At 55.3% G+C, this 20,752-nt stretch overlaps 1 protein-coding gene across 2 annotated transcripts in view; it reads left to right on the top strand.

Moving 5' to 3' along the window:
• BCR (BCR activator of RhoGEF and GTPase) overlaps positions 1-20,752 on the top strand; it is a 120,401-nt gene that overhangs the window by 60,911 nt on the left and 38,738 nt on the right. For both annotated transcript variants that reach the window (XM_036276812.1, XM_036276811.1), the window contains exons 2-6: positions 2,314-2,495; positions 9,727-9,831; positions 10,411-10,596; positions 16,463-16,570; positions 19,897-19,957. In XM_036276812.1, coding sequence (XP_036132705.1) covers positions 2,314-2,495; positions 9,727-9,831; positions 10,411-10,596; positions 16,463-16,570; positions 19,897-19,957 — 642 coding nt within the window. The remainder of the gene's footprint in view (positions 1-2,313; positions 2,496-9,726; positions 9,832-10,410; positions 10,597-16,462; positions 16,571-19,896; positions 19,958-20,752) is intronic.

Here is a 20,752-nt window from a genome sequence, read left to right as displayed (position 1 = left end):
AGTTCATTTTAAAGTCAGGACAACTGAGACGTGGATGGCTTGAGTGACTTGTACGAACTCTCCCAGGTGAGACCAGAGCTTCCCTTCTGAGAAAGTCCCACCTGAGCTCTTGGAGCCGGCCCACCTGCCCCACCTGGAGGCCAGTAGAGCAGAGACCCTGTGGCCCAGGGAGACCTGGGGCTGTGGGGACTGCCCGTCCAACAGCTGAGGCCTCCTGCCTGGCCCGGGCTGCATTTGGAAGCAGCGCCTGTGGTGGGCTTGTTCCCAGTGGGGGCTTCTGCGACATGGGGTTCATGTCCTGGATGTTAAGTGCATAAGAAGGCCTCTGTGTTCGTTTTATTTATTTTTTTAATCTCTGATTCCCCAAAAGGAAGTGGAAGCTGAAGTCAGATCCGTTTTTCAGGGTGGGGCACAGGGTGAGGGTTCTGTCTTAACTGGGTTTTGTGTTTTTTAATATTTGGCCCCTCCCCGGCTGTTCTCAGGGATGTTGGGTGAGAGCTAACTTTTGAGAGGAGGAGGCAGAACTTGACTGTGGCCTCTGACTGTCTTGCAAGGACAAGACAATACCCACAGGCCAGTGGGCTGAGCGTTGATTCCAACATGGTGGTTGTGGTACCTTTGATGACCTTTCGATGGCCCGTAGATTAAGGAGACCGGGGTACCTCTGCACAGCTTGTTAAGGGACTCGGCAGGAGGCCACCCTGCTCTTTGGGTCCCCCATCCCCATCTGCTACTGTCAACCTACAGGAGGGCCCCAGCAGAGGCAGAACCTAGCCTGGCCTTGCAGTCGGTGCCTGTGTGCAGATGTGGGACCTGGGTGGGTCTGTGTGGCGCCCAGCGCCGTGCCAGACGCCAGATTGGAGTGGTGCAGTGGGTCTCAGCTCTGGCTGCCTCCTAGAAACCCCAGGGGAAGCCTTCATAGCCATGGGGCTCAGGCTGATCCAAGGACTGTTTCAGTTGGTCTGTGTTGGACCTGGCTACGTCGTTTTTGAAGCTCCCTAGGTAATGCTAACGTATAGCCAGGGGTTAGGACATCTGTTAGGCGGCATCTGACCTGCTAGGAGGAAGAGAACCTGAGAGTGGCAGAGGCATGGGAGGAAGCTGAGACTTTGGCCATCTGGGGGAACCTGACGCTTGGCAGACCCTAGCACACTGGTAGCCATTCTTAGCTTGCAGTGACCACCAGGTCACTCCAGCCACAGCTTCTCCCAGCTGTGCATGTGGAACACTGAAAGTGGACCCCTCTGGTATTGCTGGGTCAGCTCCGAAGTCTGTGGGTGGCCCCTGACCACCTGGCCTGGGTGGTCCGGGCACCGCCAGCACCCGGAGCCTGAGTCCCAGAGTGGGTGTGTCTGGTGGTGGAAGTTGTAAGCTGGTGAGTGAACACTGCAGAGGCTGCCTGTGGCGATGACCTTTAGGTGGGGCTGCTTGCAGGTGAGTCAGGGTGAAAGTGATGTCATCTGGTTGACATCCCCCAATCAGCGTGACCTCTTGGAAATCCTGTTGTAGACTGTGACAGTGCCCTTTGGAAGGAGTCCAGGAGTGGCCCTCGTGTGAGACTTGGAGCAGGCTGGGCCTGTGGGTTGATGTCCTGGTGAGGGGGCTGGGAACAGCTACAGAAAGACCAGAGGGTGTGGCTTTATGATTTAGCCAGGGAAGAAGGGAGTTTCTGTCTTCAGATGGGAGGTGGGCATTACTCTCTGTAACTAGATAGTTCCAATAGCAGGGGGCATGTTGTAGGATAAGCCATTCTTTGTCCTCATAGGCACACTCTGATTGGGATAAAGGTGGTCTGGGATTTTGCCAGACCATTTGGAAGGTGGGCTGTGAGTCAACCGAGGGTCAGGCTGCAGCATTCCTTCCATGGCTGAGCTGGGCAGATGTGGGCACTGCTTGTGGTGACCATGGCTTGCACCCGGGCCGCTGTGCTGGCCTGTGCACTTCACCCCATCACATCCCCACGGACAGGTGTATAATTACTCTTCCTGATAGCAAGACACTCGAATTTGGGGTCTACCTTTCTGTGATGGCTCAGGCCCCCCTCCTGGAATAAGGACAGATGTGTCCCAGACAGCATGAGAAAGCCCTGTCTCATATAGTCTGGGGAGCAAGCTGCTATTCCGTCCCCTCCTCCCCTGGGGTCTTTGGCCAGTCAGTTGTGAAGATGAGGTCAGTGTACCTAAGGTCGCTGTTTGATGCCTGCAAGTGGCAGATGGTGGCACTGCTGGGACAGGTGGGGTGTAGACAGCCCCAGGCAGATAACTCTTTAGCCCCCTCCCTGTCTCTAACACAGCTGCTTCTCTGCACCCGCAGATACATCCTTTGGAACACCACCTGGGTACGGCTGTGCCGCAGACCGGGCGGAGGAGCAGCGCCGACACCAGGACGGACTGCCCTACATCGATGACTCCCCCTCCTCCTCACCCCACCTCAGCAGCAAGGGCAGGGGCAGCCGGGATGCACTGGCCTCCGGAGTCCTGGAGTCCACCAAAGCGGTGAGTCCCAGGGCAGCAGGCCAGGTGTGAGATGGGGCTTGGGCTCAGCTCCAGGCCAGCTGTCCTTGTCCCCAAGACTCCCTGAAGGGCAGCCACTCTGCTCGGGGGCAAGTCGCAGGTTAAGTGATGGAGCAGCCAAGGTTGGATGTTGAGTCCCTAAAGCTCCTTTCTCATTTCTTCATCTGGGGCACAGGGACCACCTGCTGGGTGCATGGAGCTGTCAGCTGAGCGTGGAGGAAGCAGGCAGCTCCAGCTGAGGGCCTGCGGGCGTGGCCCAGCAGTGGTGCCCAGCAGGGGTGATGTCCAGACTCCTGTCCCTGCACTCCACAAAATACACTTGCTCTCTTTTACTAAAGGGGATGCTAATGATGACCCAGTCCATCTGACCATGGTCCTTCCCTGAGGTCTCATGGTCATTAACGGTCCTGCTGCCACTTCCACTTTGCTGGTGTGGCGCCGAGGCCCCGAGGTCCCATGGCGAGTGCGAAGTGGCACATTCAGCAGATGCCCTGCTGTGTGCTTGTAGAAGCCCGTGGGCTGGCCCTTCTCTGGTGGGCACCTAGCCCCGGGTTGTCCCAGAGCTGGTGTGCTGGCCCAGCCTGGCAGAGTCCTCTGCTCTCTGCGGTTTTGTGGCTCACGAGAGCACCTTCTTGGTGTATTAGGGCCCAGACGTGTACCCCTGGCTTTGAGGCCAAAGCACCCCTTTGACCTCTCAGGTTCCTTTCTTCTAAAGAAGATCCCTGCCTCTGGGGCAGATAGCACTTCTGTCTTTCTGGTCCTTTTGCTCCTGAATACAGGTACCTTCCCCTTTCTGCTTAGCTTGTTTCTGTGTGATTTCCACCCCAGGTTTAAAACGAGAGGCATCTGCTTTTCCTGCCGCTGCAAGGAAGAGCTAGAAGTGTTGTGTCTTTCCTCTGCTGTTGCTCCTCTGGGCTGGCGCCTCAGCCGCAAGACTGTTTTTGAGATTTCTAAAGCCCTCGGTTCTGGGCAGGCTTCTCATTCTGTAACATGAAGACGGGTGGGGAGACCAGCGTGTAACACACACCTGCCCCATGTGGCTTCTTGTCTAACATCCAGTTTCACAATTTTACAGGGTCAAAGAGGTGAAGCCAAGGGTCAAAGAGGTGAAGCTACTTGCTCAAGGCCACACAGCTATCAGATTCTGATGGTTTCCCTCAGCTTCCTTGCGTTCTTGGTATACTCCCTTTCTTCCTGCTTTGGAAGTGTGGTTTGATACAGACCTTAGGACCCTTCGGATCCTTAGGGTCCTGAATAAGTAGGTGGAGTCCTAAACCTGGGACAGGTCCCCCCTGTCTGTCCACTGTCTCTGAGGGCTGTTTTAATTTGGCAGGACCTCGCTCTACCTCCAGGCCCCTTGAGGAGACTGCGCTGTGCTCCCTAGGTCCCCGGCCCTGTGTGACTTGGTCACCCATTCCCGGCCTTCTGCCCTCTTACCCTCATCCACACTGACTTGGAGACACTGGGAAGAGCAGGCTTTTTGCAGGCCATTTCTATGACCACTGCCCATCTCCCTGGGGGGACAAAGCTGGCACCACTGTCGCACATGAAGCAAAGCAGTGTTATGGGCTCTCCTGGGAGTCTGGGGCCAGAGCTGCCACCTAGCTAGTGACCTTTCTTCAGCAGGGAAAAGGATTAGGGTCTGGGCATCACCCCAGCTACTAAGTCAGCATGGTCAGTCCTTCCTGGGGTCCGCAAGTGTTGTGGCAGCATCTCATCCACTCATAGGGTGGACATCGAGGCATAGAGAGAGGAGCTGACATTGTTGAGCAGCCCCTGCTCACCAGGCTCCTTGTGACACGATGTGTGACTTTGCTCCTCACAGTGACCTCCTGGGCCCTGTCCTTGGGGTACCAGCAGGGGGCAGGTCCAGAGACAGCAGATTTAGCTAGGAGAGGCAGACGCGACCCCAGCCCATATTCTCTCAGGTTCAGGGGCCCTTCAGTGAGTGGCGGAGCTGGATGGGCCTCGAGAGCATGTTGCTTGAGTAAGTCCTGCAGAAGTGGCTGGGCCTGTGCGCTACCTCGGCAGGTGGCTGGCAGGGGTTTTTGTTGTTTTTCTTGGTTTGTTTTTTTTTATTTTTTTATTGAGGAAGCCACAGTAAATGCATATATTCAATTGATCACCCTACTCAGAAGTCGGTTTTACATTTTTACAAGGGAACTAAAAGCTGGCTCAGGGATGTTTGAAGACTAACACCTGCTTTATAATTTTGCTCCTGGCCATCCCCACACTCTGTATCTGTATCTGGTCAACGATGGTGTCTGGAACAGAAATTATAACTCTAACTTGTGCTTTCATCTGAGCAACCACAAGTTTGTTCACAGTTATGGTTCACTTGTCATGGACGCCTTGTTCGGGTTCCCCAGTGAGGCTCTGCGCCAGGCGCAACAGGACACGTCACCATGTCCCTGAGGCTCGGCTCAGCCACGTTATCCAGCTCTGAGACCCCAATTTAAATAGGGATAGTGGTTGCCTTCACCTGTCTTCTCTGCGAAGTCGGGGAAATCAGGTAGTCGGTGCCAGCCCAGCCTGTTCCCTTCTCTCCGCAGAGCTGCTGAGTTGGTTTATTAGAGGGTGGGCACAGGAATCATGCCTCCTGCCCTGCTGCTCCGGCCTCTATTTGGAGGACTGGGGCTGCCCCACCAGCATATGGCCCTGTGCAGAGGCTGACTCCTGCCCCCTGCTGGCTGGGCTCCAGGCCAGTGTCCAGCCATAGCTCCTGCCCACAATTTTGTCCAGCAGCTATGTGCCGGGGGCAACTGCCCCTCATGGCTGGGCTTGTGTGCCCTGATCACCCGGCTACCCCAGGTTGGGGGTGAAGGGTGCTCCTCCATCTTTCGCTGCTGCTCACATTCCTGCGGGTGTGTTTCAGCTCGGCCCTCAGCTCTCCTTGTGGGCCTGGCAGCTGGCTCATAGGTGGTGGTTCTGGTCACCTGGGTCCCTCGGTCCACTTTTCCCGCCTGTTATCAAGCCCAGTTCATTTGTATCTGCTCTTCTAGCCTCCAGTTTGAGTGGCTTGTTCCCTGCCCTGTCCCAGCCCCCTGCCTCCTCCGGGCAGCAGTAGGAAGCCTTCCTTCCCAGCTGCCCTTTCCCTCAGATTCCTCCCACTGCAGTGTGCCCGCCGTCAGGGCCCTGCCTGACTCACGTGCCCTTTCCAGAGCTGGCACGTGTGCGGGTGGGGCTCCACATCGCCCCGGTCCTGGCACTGTCCCTGCGCTCCTCTTCTGCGTCTCCCTCCCGCCCTCTCTTCTGCGAGGGGAAGTTGGCCGGTGTCCCAGCGGTGCCTGTCTGATGCCACCAGCGCTGTTCGGAAACTCAGGAGAAGACTCTCAGTCTGAGTATCGGTGCCTGTGCAGCCCAGCACAGTCCCCGGGCCAGATGTCCCCTTGGGCTGGCTGTGGCCTTCAGGAGAGGGAGGGCTAGCCTCGACGCCGTCCTGCCTGCCCCCTTTCCTCCCGGTTTCCCAAACCCAGTGGGCGGGAACGAGGCACATCACACTCACCCCCTCACTCCTGCTCCCTGCACTCACAGTGGCAGGATTGTTTCTCAGAATATGTGGCGGGGTGGGTGGCTGCCTCTGCCCTGCACCTTCACCTCTTCCCTTGCTTGGGCAGAGGGCACCCAGACATGGTGGGAGGCACGTGCCGGGTTAGCTGAGAGCTGCTTCCCCCAGGCACTGGTGGCCTTGGTGAGCTGACTTGAGAGAAGGTGTCAGGGTCCCCCAGCCTGCTGGTCTGTGCTCCTTTGCTCCGGACCTTCTGTGTCCCGGTAGCACCCCGGGCCCCGGAGCAGGCTGCACTGACAGTCCTGGATCCCAGGACCTGCTTGTCTCACAGATGAGGGTCCAGAAGGAAGCCTCAGCTTTGTAAGGACGGGGCCCAGACTGGGCCCAGCATGGCCTTCTGGATCCATTCATTGATTTGCTGGCTCATGAATCTTCATCGAGCACTTGCCTTTCCCAGACACTGTACTGGCACAGGGAGCTTCCAGATCAGGCACAGAGTGTCCCGGAGGCTCCCGCCTGTGAGCCACCGCCCAGTGTGCTCAAGGAGGTGGCTGTGCGGTATGAGACCTGGGTGTCGTTCCCTGGAGTGGCTCTCGGCCAAGACTGTAACGGCTGATTCCTATACCAGTGCACGCACACACACACATGCACCTAGCTCACACACCCAGGAGACTCCCAAAGCAAGCTGGTGGTCCAGGAAGGCTCTTTGAATGTTCCCAGTGGGCAGCAAGGGTGTGGTACAAGCCCCAGGGACACAGAAAGCAGAAGTGGATGGGACACAGGGACTGGGCCCCCTTCCCCAGTTTACACCCAGGCAGCCGAGGCTCGGGGCATAGGGAGCTCACCTGGTAGGCCTAGCCTGTACCTGACTCCTGGCCCTAGGTGCTTCCTGCTGGGCCTGCTATCTTTACCACAAAGTGCCTGCGTCCCACCAGGCTAGGAAAGTTGAAAGGGACATTAGGGCTGGGGGCACAGAGGAGCCACACTGCTGGTCCTGATTCCAGACTCTCTGGTGACACTGTGAGGCCCTAGCTGGCCTCAGTCAGGTTTTTCCTTGAAACCAGCATCTCTCACCTGGCGTTGAATTGGGCCCCAGGGGACGTGTGGCAACATCTGCAGACATTTACAGCTGTGTTCTGCCGGCATGTGGTGGGCAGAGGCCAGAAATGCTACTCCACACCCAGCAAGGCACAGGAGGGCCCCCTCTTCCCAAGAGACTCCTCCAGCCCCAGATGCCAGGGGTGCTGAGGGCCAGGAGCCTGCCCCCAGTCAGGGTTGTCCCTGAGAGGTTTGGGGGAGTGAGTGACTGAAGGGGCCGTGTTCCAGTTTCACGCACAAGGGCTGCCATGGCGGGGGTTGTCTCACGCCGCTCTATGGGCTGGGAAACCTGATGGCGGAATAGGTGGGCTAATATGTCACCTTCTGTAAATGTAGGGCCCCTCCCCACTTGGGGTCTCTGGGACCACAGTGGGGACTGGCCAACTCTAACACCAAGGTTTTCCCCACCCCCCTGGGGTCAGGGAGCAAGGTCGGTAGTGGGCAGGCAGTCACATAGCAGTTTTCATCGCCTTTAGCATCATCGCCTGCATGAGTTTCCTGGGGTGGCATAGCAAAGTACCGCAGAGCAGGAGAGCTTAAACAACAGAGATTTGGTTCTCATGTTTCTGGAGTCTGGAAGTCCAAGCTCAGGGTGTTCACGTCAGGGTTTTTCTCCTGAGGCCTCTCTCCCTGGCTTAGAAATGGCTGTCTTCTCCCTCTGTGTACGTCTGCACCTTACTCTCTTATTTTATATGTTGAGATACTGACATATTATATTAGTTGCAGGTGTGCACCATGATCTGAGCTATGTGTGTATTTTGAAGTGATCACGATAATAAGTCTAGTGAGCCCTGGCTGGTTTGGCTCAGCGGTTGGAGCATCAGCCTGCGGTCCGGAGAGACCCGGGTTCGGTTCCCGCTAAGGGCACGTACCTCAGTTGCAGTTTGTCCCCGGCCCTGGTTGGGTCATGTGGGTGGCAGCCACTCGATGTGTCCCTTTCACATCGATGTTTCTCGCTCTCTCTCTCTCTCTCCCTCCCACTCTATCTGAACAAAATATCGATGAAATGTCCTCAGGTGAGGATAAAAAACAAATAAATAAGTCTAGTGATCCCATCACCTCACATAGTTCCAGATTTCTTTTTTGATACAAACCTTTAAAATCGACTTTCAACTATACAGTCCAGTATTATTAACTGTAGTCACCACGCTGCACGTTACATCCCCAGGACAATTTTTTTTGTAAGTGGAAGTTTATACCTTTTGACCACCTAATCCCTTTTTTTTTTTTTTTTTTTAAATCCTCACCAGAGGACATTTTTCCATTTTTTACTCAGATAGAGTGGGAAGGAGAGAGGAAGAGAGAGAAACATCGATGTGAAAGGGACACATCGAGTGGCTGCCACCCACACGACCCAACCAGGGCGTGGGACAAACTGCAGCCAAGGTACATGCCCTTAGCGGAAACCGAACCCGGGTCTCTGTGGACCGCAGGCTGATGCTCTAACCGCTGAGCCAAACCGGCCAGGGCCCTAATCCCTTTTTATTTATTTATTTATTTATTTATTTTTTTCTTATCCTCACCCGAGGACATTTTCCATTTTTTGTACAGATAGAGTGGGAGGGAGAGAGAGGAAGAGACAGAGAGGAGAGAAACATCGATGTGAAAGGGACACATCGAGTGGCTGCCACCGCACGACCAACCAGGGCCGGGCACAAACTGCAACCGAAGTACGTGCCCTTAGCGGGAACCGAACCCGGGTCTCTCCGGACCGCAGGCCGATGCTCTAACCGCTGAGCCAAACCGGCCAGGGCCCTAATCCCTTTTTAAAGGACCCCAGTCATCTTAGATCAGGGCTCACCATAAAGATCTCATTCTAACTTAGCTACTTCTTTTAAGTCCGTAACTCCAAATGCAGTCCTATTCTGAGGGGCCGGCGGACACATTGCAGTGCGTGGTAGTATCACGTCTGGGTTTGCAGTAAGTCTTCCAGCTGTGGGCTCTGTGTACCCCTACATCAGCATCCCGCGACAGGCAGCTCTGTCTTAGGGCAAAGGCAGTAGAGCTGTATTGACAGGAGGGGGACCTTTCTGTAGCCCACCCACTAGAGGGTCCCTGCCAACAGAATCAGAACAGTAGGCTTGAGAGACAAAGGTGCTGAGCCCAGGGAACAGGGTTCCCCTCAGGCAGGTGGCAGCAGCCTCTAGCTCCGCCCCTGAGGCCAGGAGGCAGGAGGCAGTGCTGCCTGGCTCTTTGGTCCAAGGGTCAGGTGATAGTGGCAGAGATCCTGGGCAAGGAGTGACAAGCAGCAGAGGGAATGGGGTGGCTGTGTGGTGAGTTCCGATGCCCCCTTGGCACAGCCTCTCCGGAGCCACCACTCCTCAGTTACAGGCAGAAGGTGTGGAGGGAGGCCTTGCCCGGTTGCTCAGCTCCAAACTTCCCACTGTCAAGACCAGCGATAGCTCTCAGCTTTCCTGGATGACCCTTCAGAATTTACAGTGACTACGAGCGAGTGGCTGATGGGCCAGGGTTGCCATGACTCCCTTTGAGTCCACCTGGAGCGTTCTCGGAGGCTCGACCGCAGGTTGACCAGCCAGCCTCCCCCTCTAGGACAGGCCACCTCAGGCATCGTCTCCCAGGTCTGACTTTTATCTCTTTCTCCTACAGAGTGAGCTGGACTTGGAAAAGGGCTTGGAGATGAGAAAATGGGTCCTTTCTGGAATCCTGGCCAGTGAGGAGACTTACCTGAGCCACCTAGAAGCGCTGCTGCTGGTAAGGAGGGTCCAGGGGGCTGTGTGGGGCGGGGCAGGGCACCGGGAGCTCTCTGCTCACACAGCCCGGGCCGAAGGTCAGCTGGCAGAGCTGGGGGCACCCACTGCTTGGAGTCATTGAGACACCTGTGGGAGGGTCAGAACACCCCACCTGTGTAGACGCTAGAGCTCCCCAAGGGGCAGTGGGTAGCAGCATGAGACAGGTGCCAGAGCAGGCTGACTGTAAACGTGTATGCTTTATGGAATTTAAAAATAGCCCTGGCCGGTTTGGCTCAGCGGTTAGAGCGTCGGCCTGCGGTCCCGAGAGACCCGGGTTCGGTTCCCGCTAAGGGCACGTACCTCGGTTGCAGTTTGTCCCCGGCCCTGGTTGGGTCGTGCGGGTGGCAGCCGCTCGATGTGTCCCTTTCACGTCGATGTTTCTCTCTCTCTCTCTCTCCCTCTCACTCTATTTGAACAAAAATATCAAAAAAATAAAAAATAAAAGCACATGTCACATAAACCAAGATTTTCTGTGGCTGTACCCTGCACCTGACAGATGACACCACCTCACCTGTCACCCCTCACCTGTGCCCTCCCCCAGCCCATGAAGCCTCTGAAGGCTGCCGCCACCACCTCTCAGCCAGTGCTGACCAGCCAGCAGATCGAGACCATCTTCTTCAAAGTGCCTGAGCTCTACGAGATCCACAAGGAGTTCTACGACGGGCTGTGCCCCCGCGTGCAGCAGTGGAGTCACCAGCAGCGAGTGGGCGACCTCTTCCAGAAGCTGGTGAGTGACGCGGAGCAGGTGCACAGCAGCCTGCCGGGAGCTTGGGGCTGCGGAGGTGGCTGGGTGGGGGCCCGGCCTCTTGGAGACCTGCAGGTGTATGCTGCTGAGGGTTCTTGAGACACTAGGGTGACGGTGTCAAGTAAGAGTGTGGGGTGTGCCTCACTACTTCAGATGACAAAGGTCAGGTCTCAGGTGGGGCTCTGCCACAGCATCTGGACCCTAGCACGAGGCCCACCCCTGGTTTCATCAGTCTGGGTCCTTCTGGGTTCTGCTTGGTATTACTCCAGGTTCCTGGTCTCCACGCTGGTCCAGCTGCCCACTAAGAGCCCCTTTGGGCCTAAAAGATGCTGCTGACCAGGAGAGCAGGACACATGGATACAGGCAGGGGTGGGGCGGAGCCTGGAGGGGCAAGCACAGGTGGGAACAGAGCGGGGGGTTATTGTACTTTATTTGATTTTTGCAGTTATCTGAATTAAAGGCCCTTGAATCACTTGACTTGGTCAATGACAATCAAGGTGGTGAGAAAGAAAAGTACCCTTGATCCTGAAGGAGGGCCCTGGCAAAGAAAAGTGGTAAAAGATAAAATAAAGACCATCCGAGAGCTCCCCGGGGCGGCCTGTCAGAACCTGGAAGCATGTTGAATGCTGGAGACTGTCAGTGATACCCTGTTCCCTGCTGGAGTCAGGACTCGTCCTTGTGGACAGGCCGGAGAAAAGCAGGAGGGGCTGCTCTGTACACGGGGAGTGTGGACCGACGGACAGCCTCCGCTCTGAGTCAGTCTGGTTCCTGAGTAGTGGGCCTCGGCTCTGATCAGGGGTACGAGGGGAGCCCATGGGGGCCCCATCTCACCTGAGCTGAGGCAGCCCTGGCAGGCAGCTCCCGCATTCACCGTCATGCAGACAAGGAGACAGGAAGGGTCTCCTGCCTGGACTGGAACCCTGGTTGTCTGTCTCCGAGAAGAGAGTGATCCCCCCGCCTTCAGGAGCCATAGAACTGGGTGGGGGGGGGGGGTGACAGAATGACAGAATAAGGACTTCTGAAAGGCTCGGTGGGCCACAACTGGCCACAGATCCCTTTGGCAGAGGTGTCCACGGTGAGTCACAGGATGGGGGAGGCCCCCGTGAAGGCAGGTCAGGGGCCTCTCTGACCTTCACTGACCACAGGGCCTGACAGAAGCCAACGATGCGGCTTTTAAAGTCAGTGGGTATGCCCTGGCCGGTTTGGCTCGGAAGTTAGAGCGTTGGTCCGTGGACCAGAAAGACCCGGGTTTGGTTTCCGCTAAGGGCACATACCTTGATTGTAGTTTGTCCCTGGCCCTGGTTGGGGATGTTTCTCTCTCTCTCTTCCTTTCTCTCTCCCTCCTGCTCTGTCTGAAGATAACTGCAAAAATGTCCCCTGGTGAGGATTAAAAAAAATAAAATAAAAAAATTAAGTCAGCGGGCAAAATCTGGCGACCAGAGGGAAGGGCTTGTGGGCCCCTTGGTGCTGGCCAGGCCACACCTGGGGCAGGGGTTGTGTGCGGATGCACGCTGAAGTGAGGTGTGGACAAATGGAATCTGTCCAGAAGGAAGAAGCAGTTAAGGGATGCAGGGACGAAGGAGAAAACTTAGACAGGAGCCGCCAGATCGACGTTTGTCTTCAACATGTGAAGTTCGTGTGTGAAAAGGAGTTACCCCCTTTTTGCTCTCCCTCTTTGCAGTTCAGAAGAGGGGAACTAGTCTTTCTCTTTAGGTGGGGGAGGGGTGGTGGTCTGAATATTAGAGCCTAGCAACTGCCCAGCAAAGAGGCCTCCTGCCCACACCAGGAGCCCCCGTCCTGGGAGAGGCCAGGCCCGTGTGATGGGGATTCCACCACTGAGGACCCCAATCTTGATTCCAGGGTTACCTGGGCCACCTGAGCATGTGTACTTTCCCTGGAGCATTCTGCCTCCCAAGGGAAACCACTCCTCCAGGGGTAGAGGGGCCCAAGGCCCCTGGGTTCCCTCTAAGTGCACAGAGCGAGGCAGGTACTGAAGAGCAGGGGCCTCAGACACACAGCTGGCCACTCTGGCCTCACCTTGGCTCGGGCTCGGGCTCCGCTCCAGCGTTCCCCTCTGAGGCACGGTTTTCCTGTGGGCAGGCTCCACCTCTTCACCGCCCTGGGGCAGAGGTGCAAGGGACACACACGCCGTGATTTTGTTGAGGTTTCTGCCACCTGGAACCCCTTCCCTGGGGCCAGAGAGCCAGAGGCTGTATTTTGACGCAGGTGCCCCCTCCATCTTTGAAGCACCCCCATTTCTCTTCGTGTGAAGTGCCAGAGGGCGTGAACCCCGTGGATGTGACTCAGCCAGCAGCCCTCCTAAGACACAGAATCGTGTTGTTGGAAAGAAACCCACAACCCCCTCTTCCCCAAATAACATTCTGAAATTGCTGGGAGACTTTTTTTTCAAATTTTAATAGTCTGATGACACCAAAATTTGGAAAGTTTTTCTGGTTTCCTGGTGTCCTGGAGCTACCTCTGTGCATCAGAGGCTGCAGCAGGAGGACTGGGGAGATGGGCTGCAGGGGAAGTCGTGCCCCAGTACTCACATGCTGAGTGTTCGCGTGTGTGCTGCCCTTGCTTGGTGCCAGGGTCTCCCCAAGGACAGACAGACACGGTCTCTGCCCCGTCCCTTTCAGACCAGCACAGCACAGCGGTTGGCCCAGCATCGTTCCATCAGGTTGTCCCGCTGAGAGAGTCTGAGGACCAAAGGGGCCGAGCCTTGACTCCCTTCCTGTGAAATGCAGGGTTACCTGCCACCACCCAGGGTTTTGTTTCTGGCTGAAATTTTACTGGCTCCATTTTTTTGTTTTTCTGCTCCTTTCAAACTTCCAGAAGAGTTGCAAGACTAGTGCAAAGAACTCCCATGTGCCAGACACACCAGTTGTAACATTTCCCTCGTGTGCTTCATCTTTTTCTCTATTGTGCATGCCTAAGCGCGCACACACTGAACAGTATGAGAATAAACTGTAGATTCTGCCCTTTGACTCCTAAATACCTAAGAACAGGACATGCTCTCCCATAACCCACAGAGCAGCCACCAAGTACAGGGAGTCTCACACTGATGTGATGCTGTCTTTTCAGGTGCCATCCCTACGCAGGTTTCTCCCAAGTTAGCCACCGTGTTTGTTTGTTTTTAATCCTCACTCGAGGATATTTTTCTATTTATCTTCAGATAGAGTGGGAGAGAGGGAGAGAGAGAAACATCGATGTGAGAGAGACACATTGACTGGATGCCTCCCGCACGACCCCTACCAGGGCTGGGGACACATCACGACCGAGGTACATGCCCTCGACTGGAATTGAACCCGCGACTCTTTGCTTTGCCAGCCGACACTCTAACCGCTGAGCCAAACTGGCCAGGACAGCCATCGTGTTCTTTATCGCCATTTTTGTTCTCTGATTTAGGATCCAGTCCAGGTCACAAGATGTGCTTGGTCACATCTCCTTAGTTTCCTTCCATCTATACCAGTTCCTTGGCCTTTACTTATCTCCCATGACACTGACATGCTTTTGAAGGGTACAAGCCAGTGTGGGTCTGTCTGGTGTTTCCTCGGGAACAGATTCAGGTTCTGCCTTAATGGCAAAACAAACAAACAAACAAAAAAAAACCCACAGCAGTGATGCTGTGTCCTTGCCAGTGTGTCATATCTGGAGGCATGTGATCTCCATTTGTCCTGTTATTGGTACAACTTGGTTTTTGATTAGCTAAAAATATGCAAATGAATTCCTGAAACTTCTCAAAAGCCACATGGAAACCTGGCCGGTGTGGCTCAGTGGACTGAGCATCGTCCCATGGACTAAGAGGTCCTGGTTTGATTCCTGGTCAGGGCACATGCCCAGGTTGCAGGCTCGATCCCCAGTAGGGGGTGTTCAGGAGGCAGCCGATGGATGTTTCTCACATTGATGTTTCTGCCTCTCTCTAAAAAATCAATTTAAAAATATATATATATATTTTAAAAGCCACGTGGGAGATGTGAGCTCCTTGGGAAAGGGCGGGAGAAGTACTGGAAGGGCTTCTCCTCCCATAGACCCTATCAGTTGGCCAGTGCTGCTGCCACGTGGGTGGCTTAGACAACAGCACTCCATTTCCTCACAGTTCCCTTGGCTGGAAGTCCAAGATGAAGGTGTCAGCAGGTCTGGTCTCTCCTTGGCTTATGGTCTCCCTGTGTCCTCACGTGGTCGCCCCTCTGTGCCTGTCTGTGTCCTAATCTCTTAAGGATACCAGTCCTATTGGGTTAGAGCTCACGTTCTCCGCCTCATTTTACCTAATCACCTCTTTAGGCCTTGTCTCTAAAAACAGCTCCACTCTGGGGTGCTGGATGTCAGGGCTTCAGCGCATGAAGTTTTAAAAGGACGAAATTCACTTGGGACATTTCCTCAGGACTTGGCTGAATGGTCACCTGTTCAGAGAGGCTGTCATGGCCACATTACTTCAAGCAGCCCATCACCCTCAACCCCTCCCCTCCTTTCAGCCATTTGCTATCTTAATGTGTTTGTTCACTTATTTATTTATCGTGTCTCCTGCGAGCTGGTCGCACTGTGAGTGATTCACGGCCGTGGTGGCCGTGCCTGAAGCAGGGCCCCGTTTGGGTGGGAGGCGCTCATGGACCAGCGGAGGAGGGAGAAGGCAGGGCTCTGGGACTGTGATGCTGACGAGGAAGAACCTGGCCTTAGGGACGCAGCAACTTGGCCGGGTGATCAGCGTGGTGGGGCCAGGCAGGCAACCCCCCCAGGCTTGGGGAGGGCAAGGGCTGACCCCAGTGACCCTCCCACTGCAGCTGAACAGGGTCCCCTCCAGCTGCTGCTTTTCCTTGGTGCCCAGGCCCTCTGTGCAGCCCTGATTGGGAGCAGGGCCAGGAGACCGAGCAGTGCCAAGGGTGCCTGGCTTACCCAGCGTCTGGGATTGTCATCTGAAGAAACATGAAATTCAATATAAATGCAAATGTGTATAGAAACAAAATTCAGGTTCTGCACAGAACAAACACGATGATCCATGAAAGCCTTAGGCTTCTAGTTCCTGGCCGGCTGCAGTGGGAGGGTCACTGGGGTCTGCCCGTCCCTCCCCAGGCCTGGGTTTGCTGGTGCGATATGAGAGCTGGTTCCCCTAGCTGCCTCTAAAGACGACCTGGGGCTCAGAGATGGCCATGGCAGCACACACGCAGGGACGTTGTTACTCAGTTCAGTGTCTGAGCTGCAGATTATGTGGGGAGAACCTCTATTTATGTCTTTGGTTTGACAAAGGCCAAACAAAATACCTCTCGCCTTGCAGCCGGCAGCCAGCAGGTCTCCCACCTGTCAAGTGTACAGTGTGACGTCTGGGCCGGACTCATATTTGAGCACTGGGAGCCCCTCCAAGGGTAGCTAGATTACATGTTCCTTATGTGTCTAAAGGGATCAGATGTGAATGGAGCATCGTACCCACCATAGGCGTGGGGGGCTGACCTCCTTGTCCACTGTGGTCTACAGCCAGAATAAGATGGTGCCACTCCATCCCACCTACATTGAGACCTTTGTCTGCATTCACTGACAGCCTTGAACTTTAGCTGTTGCCAGTGGTACCCTTTAAGTGAGTCAGGTGGGAGGAATAAGCAGCTGTGGAAGGAACCGTTACCTGCTCGGGGCGTGAGTCATTCTCATGTCGCTGTGGGAGAGGGAAGCAGGCTGGGTGTGTGGGGAGGGGAGGCAAGTGGGAGGCAGCGGCACGGAGATGCCGAGGTGCCCGCAGCTCTGCGCTGCCTGTTTGCACCTGGTTTCTCCAGAGCTGTGCACAGAAGCTCGTTTCTCAGAAAGGTGGGGAGCAATGGCACCTGTCTCACACCTGTCCCACACTCTCTCCCACCCGCAGGCCAGCCAGCTGGGTGTGTACCGGGCCTTTGTGGACAACTACGGAGTTGCCATGGAAATGGCTGAGAAGTGCTGTCAGGCCAATGCGCAGTTTGCAGAAATCTCTGAGGTACGCATGACGCTGTTTAGACAAGTGCACCTCCACCTCCTACAGGCGGGCCATGGGCTGGTCGTTGGTGCCCTATTACCCAGGAGAATAAGATGAACAAAACTCACCAAACCAAGGTTGGTCATAAGTTTCAGCCGTTTCCAGATGCCTCTGGGTTGGCACTGTCAGCCCTGTGTAGGGACACTGTTGTAAGCAGACAAGGAGCAGCTCAGATTCCTGCCTTCCCCAGGGACAGGGCCCAGTTCTGGGGCTCAAGCGGGTCCCCTGCACAGGTGCTCTGTTGTACTGTGTGTAGTGAGGGGTGTCCACAGTTCTGCCCTGTTAACAGAGATCTGGACACGAAAGTCATGAGGCCAACTTGGTGCCTTGTCACTGGAGAGCAGGCAGGGAGGCGTCGTGCTGTTCGCTAGCCTGCCAGTGCCCTTGAGAGCTGAGGAAGCAGCTTCTAGCACAGGCAGCGGGCTGGGCTCGCGCCTCTGTAGACCCACGTGGGAGGAAAGCTCCAGGCCCCTGGAGGACGCAGCCTCACACCCTGGGTGCTGGCACAGAGGCCTCGAAAGAGCCCCTCAGATACAAAGAGAACGAGCCGGCTTTCAGGATCTGGCGGCCGCACCAGGACCTGAACCCACAGCCGCTCGCCCCGCCCTTCCCCATCCTGTTTCTGCCACCGTGGCAACTGGGTGACATTTTCTTTCTTCTGGGCCTGTACTCACCCTTGCTTTTTTTTTTTTTTATCCTCACCGGAGGACATTTTTCCATTTTTTGTTCAGGTAGAGCAGGAGGGAGAGAGAGGAACAGAGAGAGAGAGAGAAACATCGATGCGAAAGGAACACATTGAGTGACTGCCACCCGCACAACCGACCAGGGCCGGGGACAAACTGCAACCGAGGTACATGCCCTTAGCGGGAACCGAACCCGGGTCTCTCAGGACCGCAGGCCGACGCTCTAACTGCTGAGCCAAACCGACCAGGGCCTATACTCACCCTTGCTTTTTGATGTGTCCACTCCTCAAAGCTCTGGCTTGCCTTCCCCACCAAATAAGGGTTCTGGGTGGAAAGACCTTCATGTGAGAGGGGCAGCCGTGGAGAGAAATGGAAACGAGAACGTCGGGGCTCTTGGGAGATAATCGCACCCCAACTGCCATACTTGGCTTTGTGCCAAAGGCTTTGTGCCGTTTTATAATTTATCACGTGGAGTGAAGTATCGTGGGTCCTGGCACTTACCGTCTCCTGTGGTGATAACATGTGCCACGTGTTCCTCTGGAGCCCGTGGGGTGCCCCAGTCCCTGCCTGGTGCCGCTGGTAACAGGCTGCACGCACCCAGGGCTCCAGGCTGGCTCCAGCCTTCCCTCCCCAGCTGCCCTGGTTTCACCTGGCGCATTCAGTTCATTCTTTTCCTTAGCTCGTTCAGTTACAAACCCCACACCCCTAGCCAACCGCTGGAATGCTCGCGCGGAATCCAGAGTGACCTTGACAAACGAGGCCTAATTCTCTGAGGGCAGGCTGCCGTTAATTGGGGCCAAGTTTAAGTCAACCAAGACAGGTCTCTACAGAGGAGGGAGGAAGCAGCGGTGCAACGCCTCCCAGGGTCGGTGTAGGATGGCATCGGGCCAGCCAGCCGCCAGCCCTCCATAAGGCTTGTGCCACTGGGCGGCATTCACGTGTCAGAAAAACTGGAGAAACTGGAGCCACCCAGAGAGGGAAATGAAGCCAGAAGCAGTGGAAACGGAGGCCTTGTGGAGGTGTTGGGGGTACGTTCAGGGGTTGGAGTGTGGGGACTGGATGATCGCCTCCGAGGACAAGGCTGGGTGGGGCAGTGGTCCTTGTGTCCTCCCAGGGCTGGTCCTCGGAAATGGGGTGCTGCAGTGTTCGGTTAGACCAGGGTCGCCCCAGCTGGGTTGCGTGGAACGCTAGCTCCCCAGACAGTAGATAGAGTGATGTGGAAAGGGCTTCTGCATCAAGCGAGTTTGGGAAATGGGAGGTTAAAGCAGATTTGAAAGGACTTCCCAGTACTCACGTGTGCTGGGCTGTCTGGGGGCACGTGGTGCGCGGGCTGCTTTCCAGGCGCACTGAGCGCAGACCTGGCTTTTGCAGAGCCTCAGGTTCAGCTCATGCCCTCGCCCTTTGGCAGCTGAGGGAGACGAGTGGAGGAATAATCGCTGTGAGAGGTGGTAGACTGTCACGAAAGGTACCAAGGTGCCTTGTGGAGTCTGGCCCCAGTGAGCCTAGACACCGTCCTTGTCGTCTTGAGAGGTTTCCAGTCAAGAAGTGTGGGAAGCGATCTCTGAGCCCCTTCTCATCCCTGGGCTGATTTCTTTGTTCAGAAGCCTAGAGCTGGAATTAACCACAGCGGCTTTACAGAGATGATTGCAGGCACCCAGGGATCTTTCATCCTCATTTCTCTGGGCACCTTGGACCAGATCAGTGATGTCGCCAACACTGATATCAGACATGACCCACCCACTAAAAAGTGCTGTTCTCCTCCAGGAATCTCAGCACCACATTTGTTAGCAAGTACGTTTGCTAAGTCAGGAAGGACTGGGGTGGCGGTTGAACAGATGTGAGTCTCAGGGGAGCCCCCGCCATCTCCAAAGGTGTGTTCTTCCAACCCAGCAGCCCCTGCGCACTGCTTAACTCCAGGAAAGCAGTTCCGTGCGTTTAAGGCCACTGCAGTTTGCCTTGGTCTGTAGGATTCTCAGTGTTTGAGCTTCTCCACCAGGGATGATTTTGTCCCCAAGAGACACTTAGCAATGGCTGGGGATATTTTTGATTATCACAACAGGAGGAGGGCAGTGCTATTGCACCCACAGGTAGAGGTCAAGGTTGCTGCTAACCCAAAGTTTTATTGGTCCTGGGATTGAGAAACTGTTGTAGGTACCCCGGCCGGTGTGGCTCAGTGGTTGAGCATCGACCCATGCACCAAAAGGTCGCTGGTTCGATTCCCGGTCAGGGCACATGCCCAGTTGTAGGACAAATCCCCAGGGGGTAGCATGCTGGAAGCAGCCAATCAGTGTTCTCTCTCATTGATGTTTCTATCTCTCTCTCCCTCTCCCTTCCTCTCTCTCTAAAATCAATAAAGAAAAAAAAATTTTTTTTAAAAGGAAACAGTCCTAGGTCAACCACAGCATCCAGAACACATCGTGTGCTTAGCATGCCCTGTGTTTCTGTCCTGTGGCCCAGGACACACCCCCGTGGCGTGCCGCATTTGCGGTTCTTTGTGGTGAGAGAAGGTTGAGATTTCTGCTGACAGTTTGACTGTGGGACTCCCTGCCACATCAAAGCTGCTTGAGTTGTCCCCTGTGAAAGTGTGCATTTTTTTCTTTTCAGAACCTGAAAGCCAGAAGCAACAAGGATGCCAAGGACCAGACGACCAAGAACTCCTTGGAAAGTGAGTTCTCTGAGCCGAGCCTCTTTGTGTCCCTATGGGGGTGGCCGCTGCAAGCAGACGGAGCATTTGTGGAAAAGCAGACATGGTGCCCGCGGGGTCATCCTCTGGCACCTTTGCTGCTCCAGACTTGCAGTGGTGATGTTGGGGACAAGGAAGGAGCAGCTGGGCATGGCAGGGTGGGGAGGATGAGGTCAGGACAGCTGGCCACCAATAGTCACAAACAGGAAAAGTGGTAAGTATTAGCAGATATCCACAAACCAGGCACTGCCAGGCATTAAAAATAGCATTGTGTTGCCCCAATAGCCCGTAAGGATTTTATTTTTCTTTCTTTTGGATGACAAAACAGGTTTAGAACAGATGTAACCCACGGAGAATGCAGGTCCCTGGTGGCTGGACAGAGGGTGAAGCCAGAGCTCCCAGGCCTGTGTACTCAGCCTTCTCTCTGGGGGGAAGAGGTGTCAGGAACGATAGGTCACTTCTCACTTCCAGTTGTTAGGATAGCGGAAAGTGACACTCACAGAGAACTGCAGACGTGCCTCTGGTGCCCAGAGCGTCGCCATGCTATGCCTCTGTTTTCCTGTCTGTAAAATGGGGATAGTAGTGTACTCTGTACACACGTCATGGGGTCACGTGAGGATCAGCACATCTCAGCATCTGTGCCCTCAGTGGGCCATCCTGACCACGGAGAAGTGGGGACAACCGATGCTGTCCCGGGCTCCTGTGCTGCTGGAGTCCAGGTGTGTCCACCTGTAACGACGGGAGCTGTGCCAGCATCTGAGTTGGTCCCTGTTTGTC

This window comes from Molossus molossus, unplaced genomic scaffold (assembly GCF_014108415.1).
Source record: "Molossus molossus isolate mMolMol1 unplaced genomic scaffold, mMolMol1.p scaffold_m16_p_22, whole genome shotgun sequence".
Classification (NCBI taxonomy): domain Eukaryota; kingdom Metazoa; phylum Chordata; class Mammalia; order Chiroptera; family Molossidae; genus Molossus; species Molossus molossus.
This window is presented reverse-complemented; position numbering and strand designations above follow the sequence as displayed.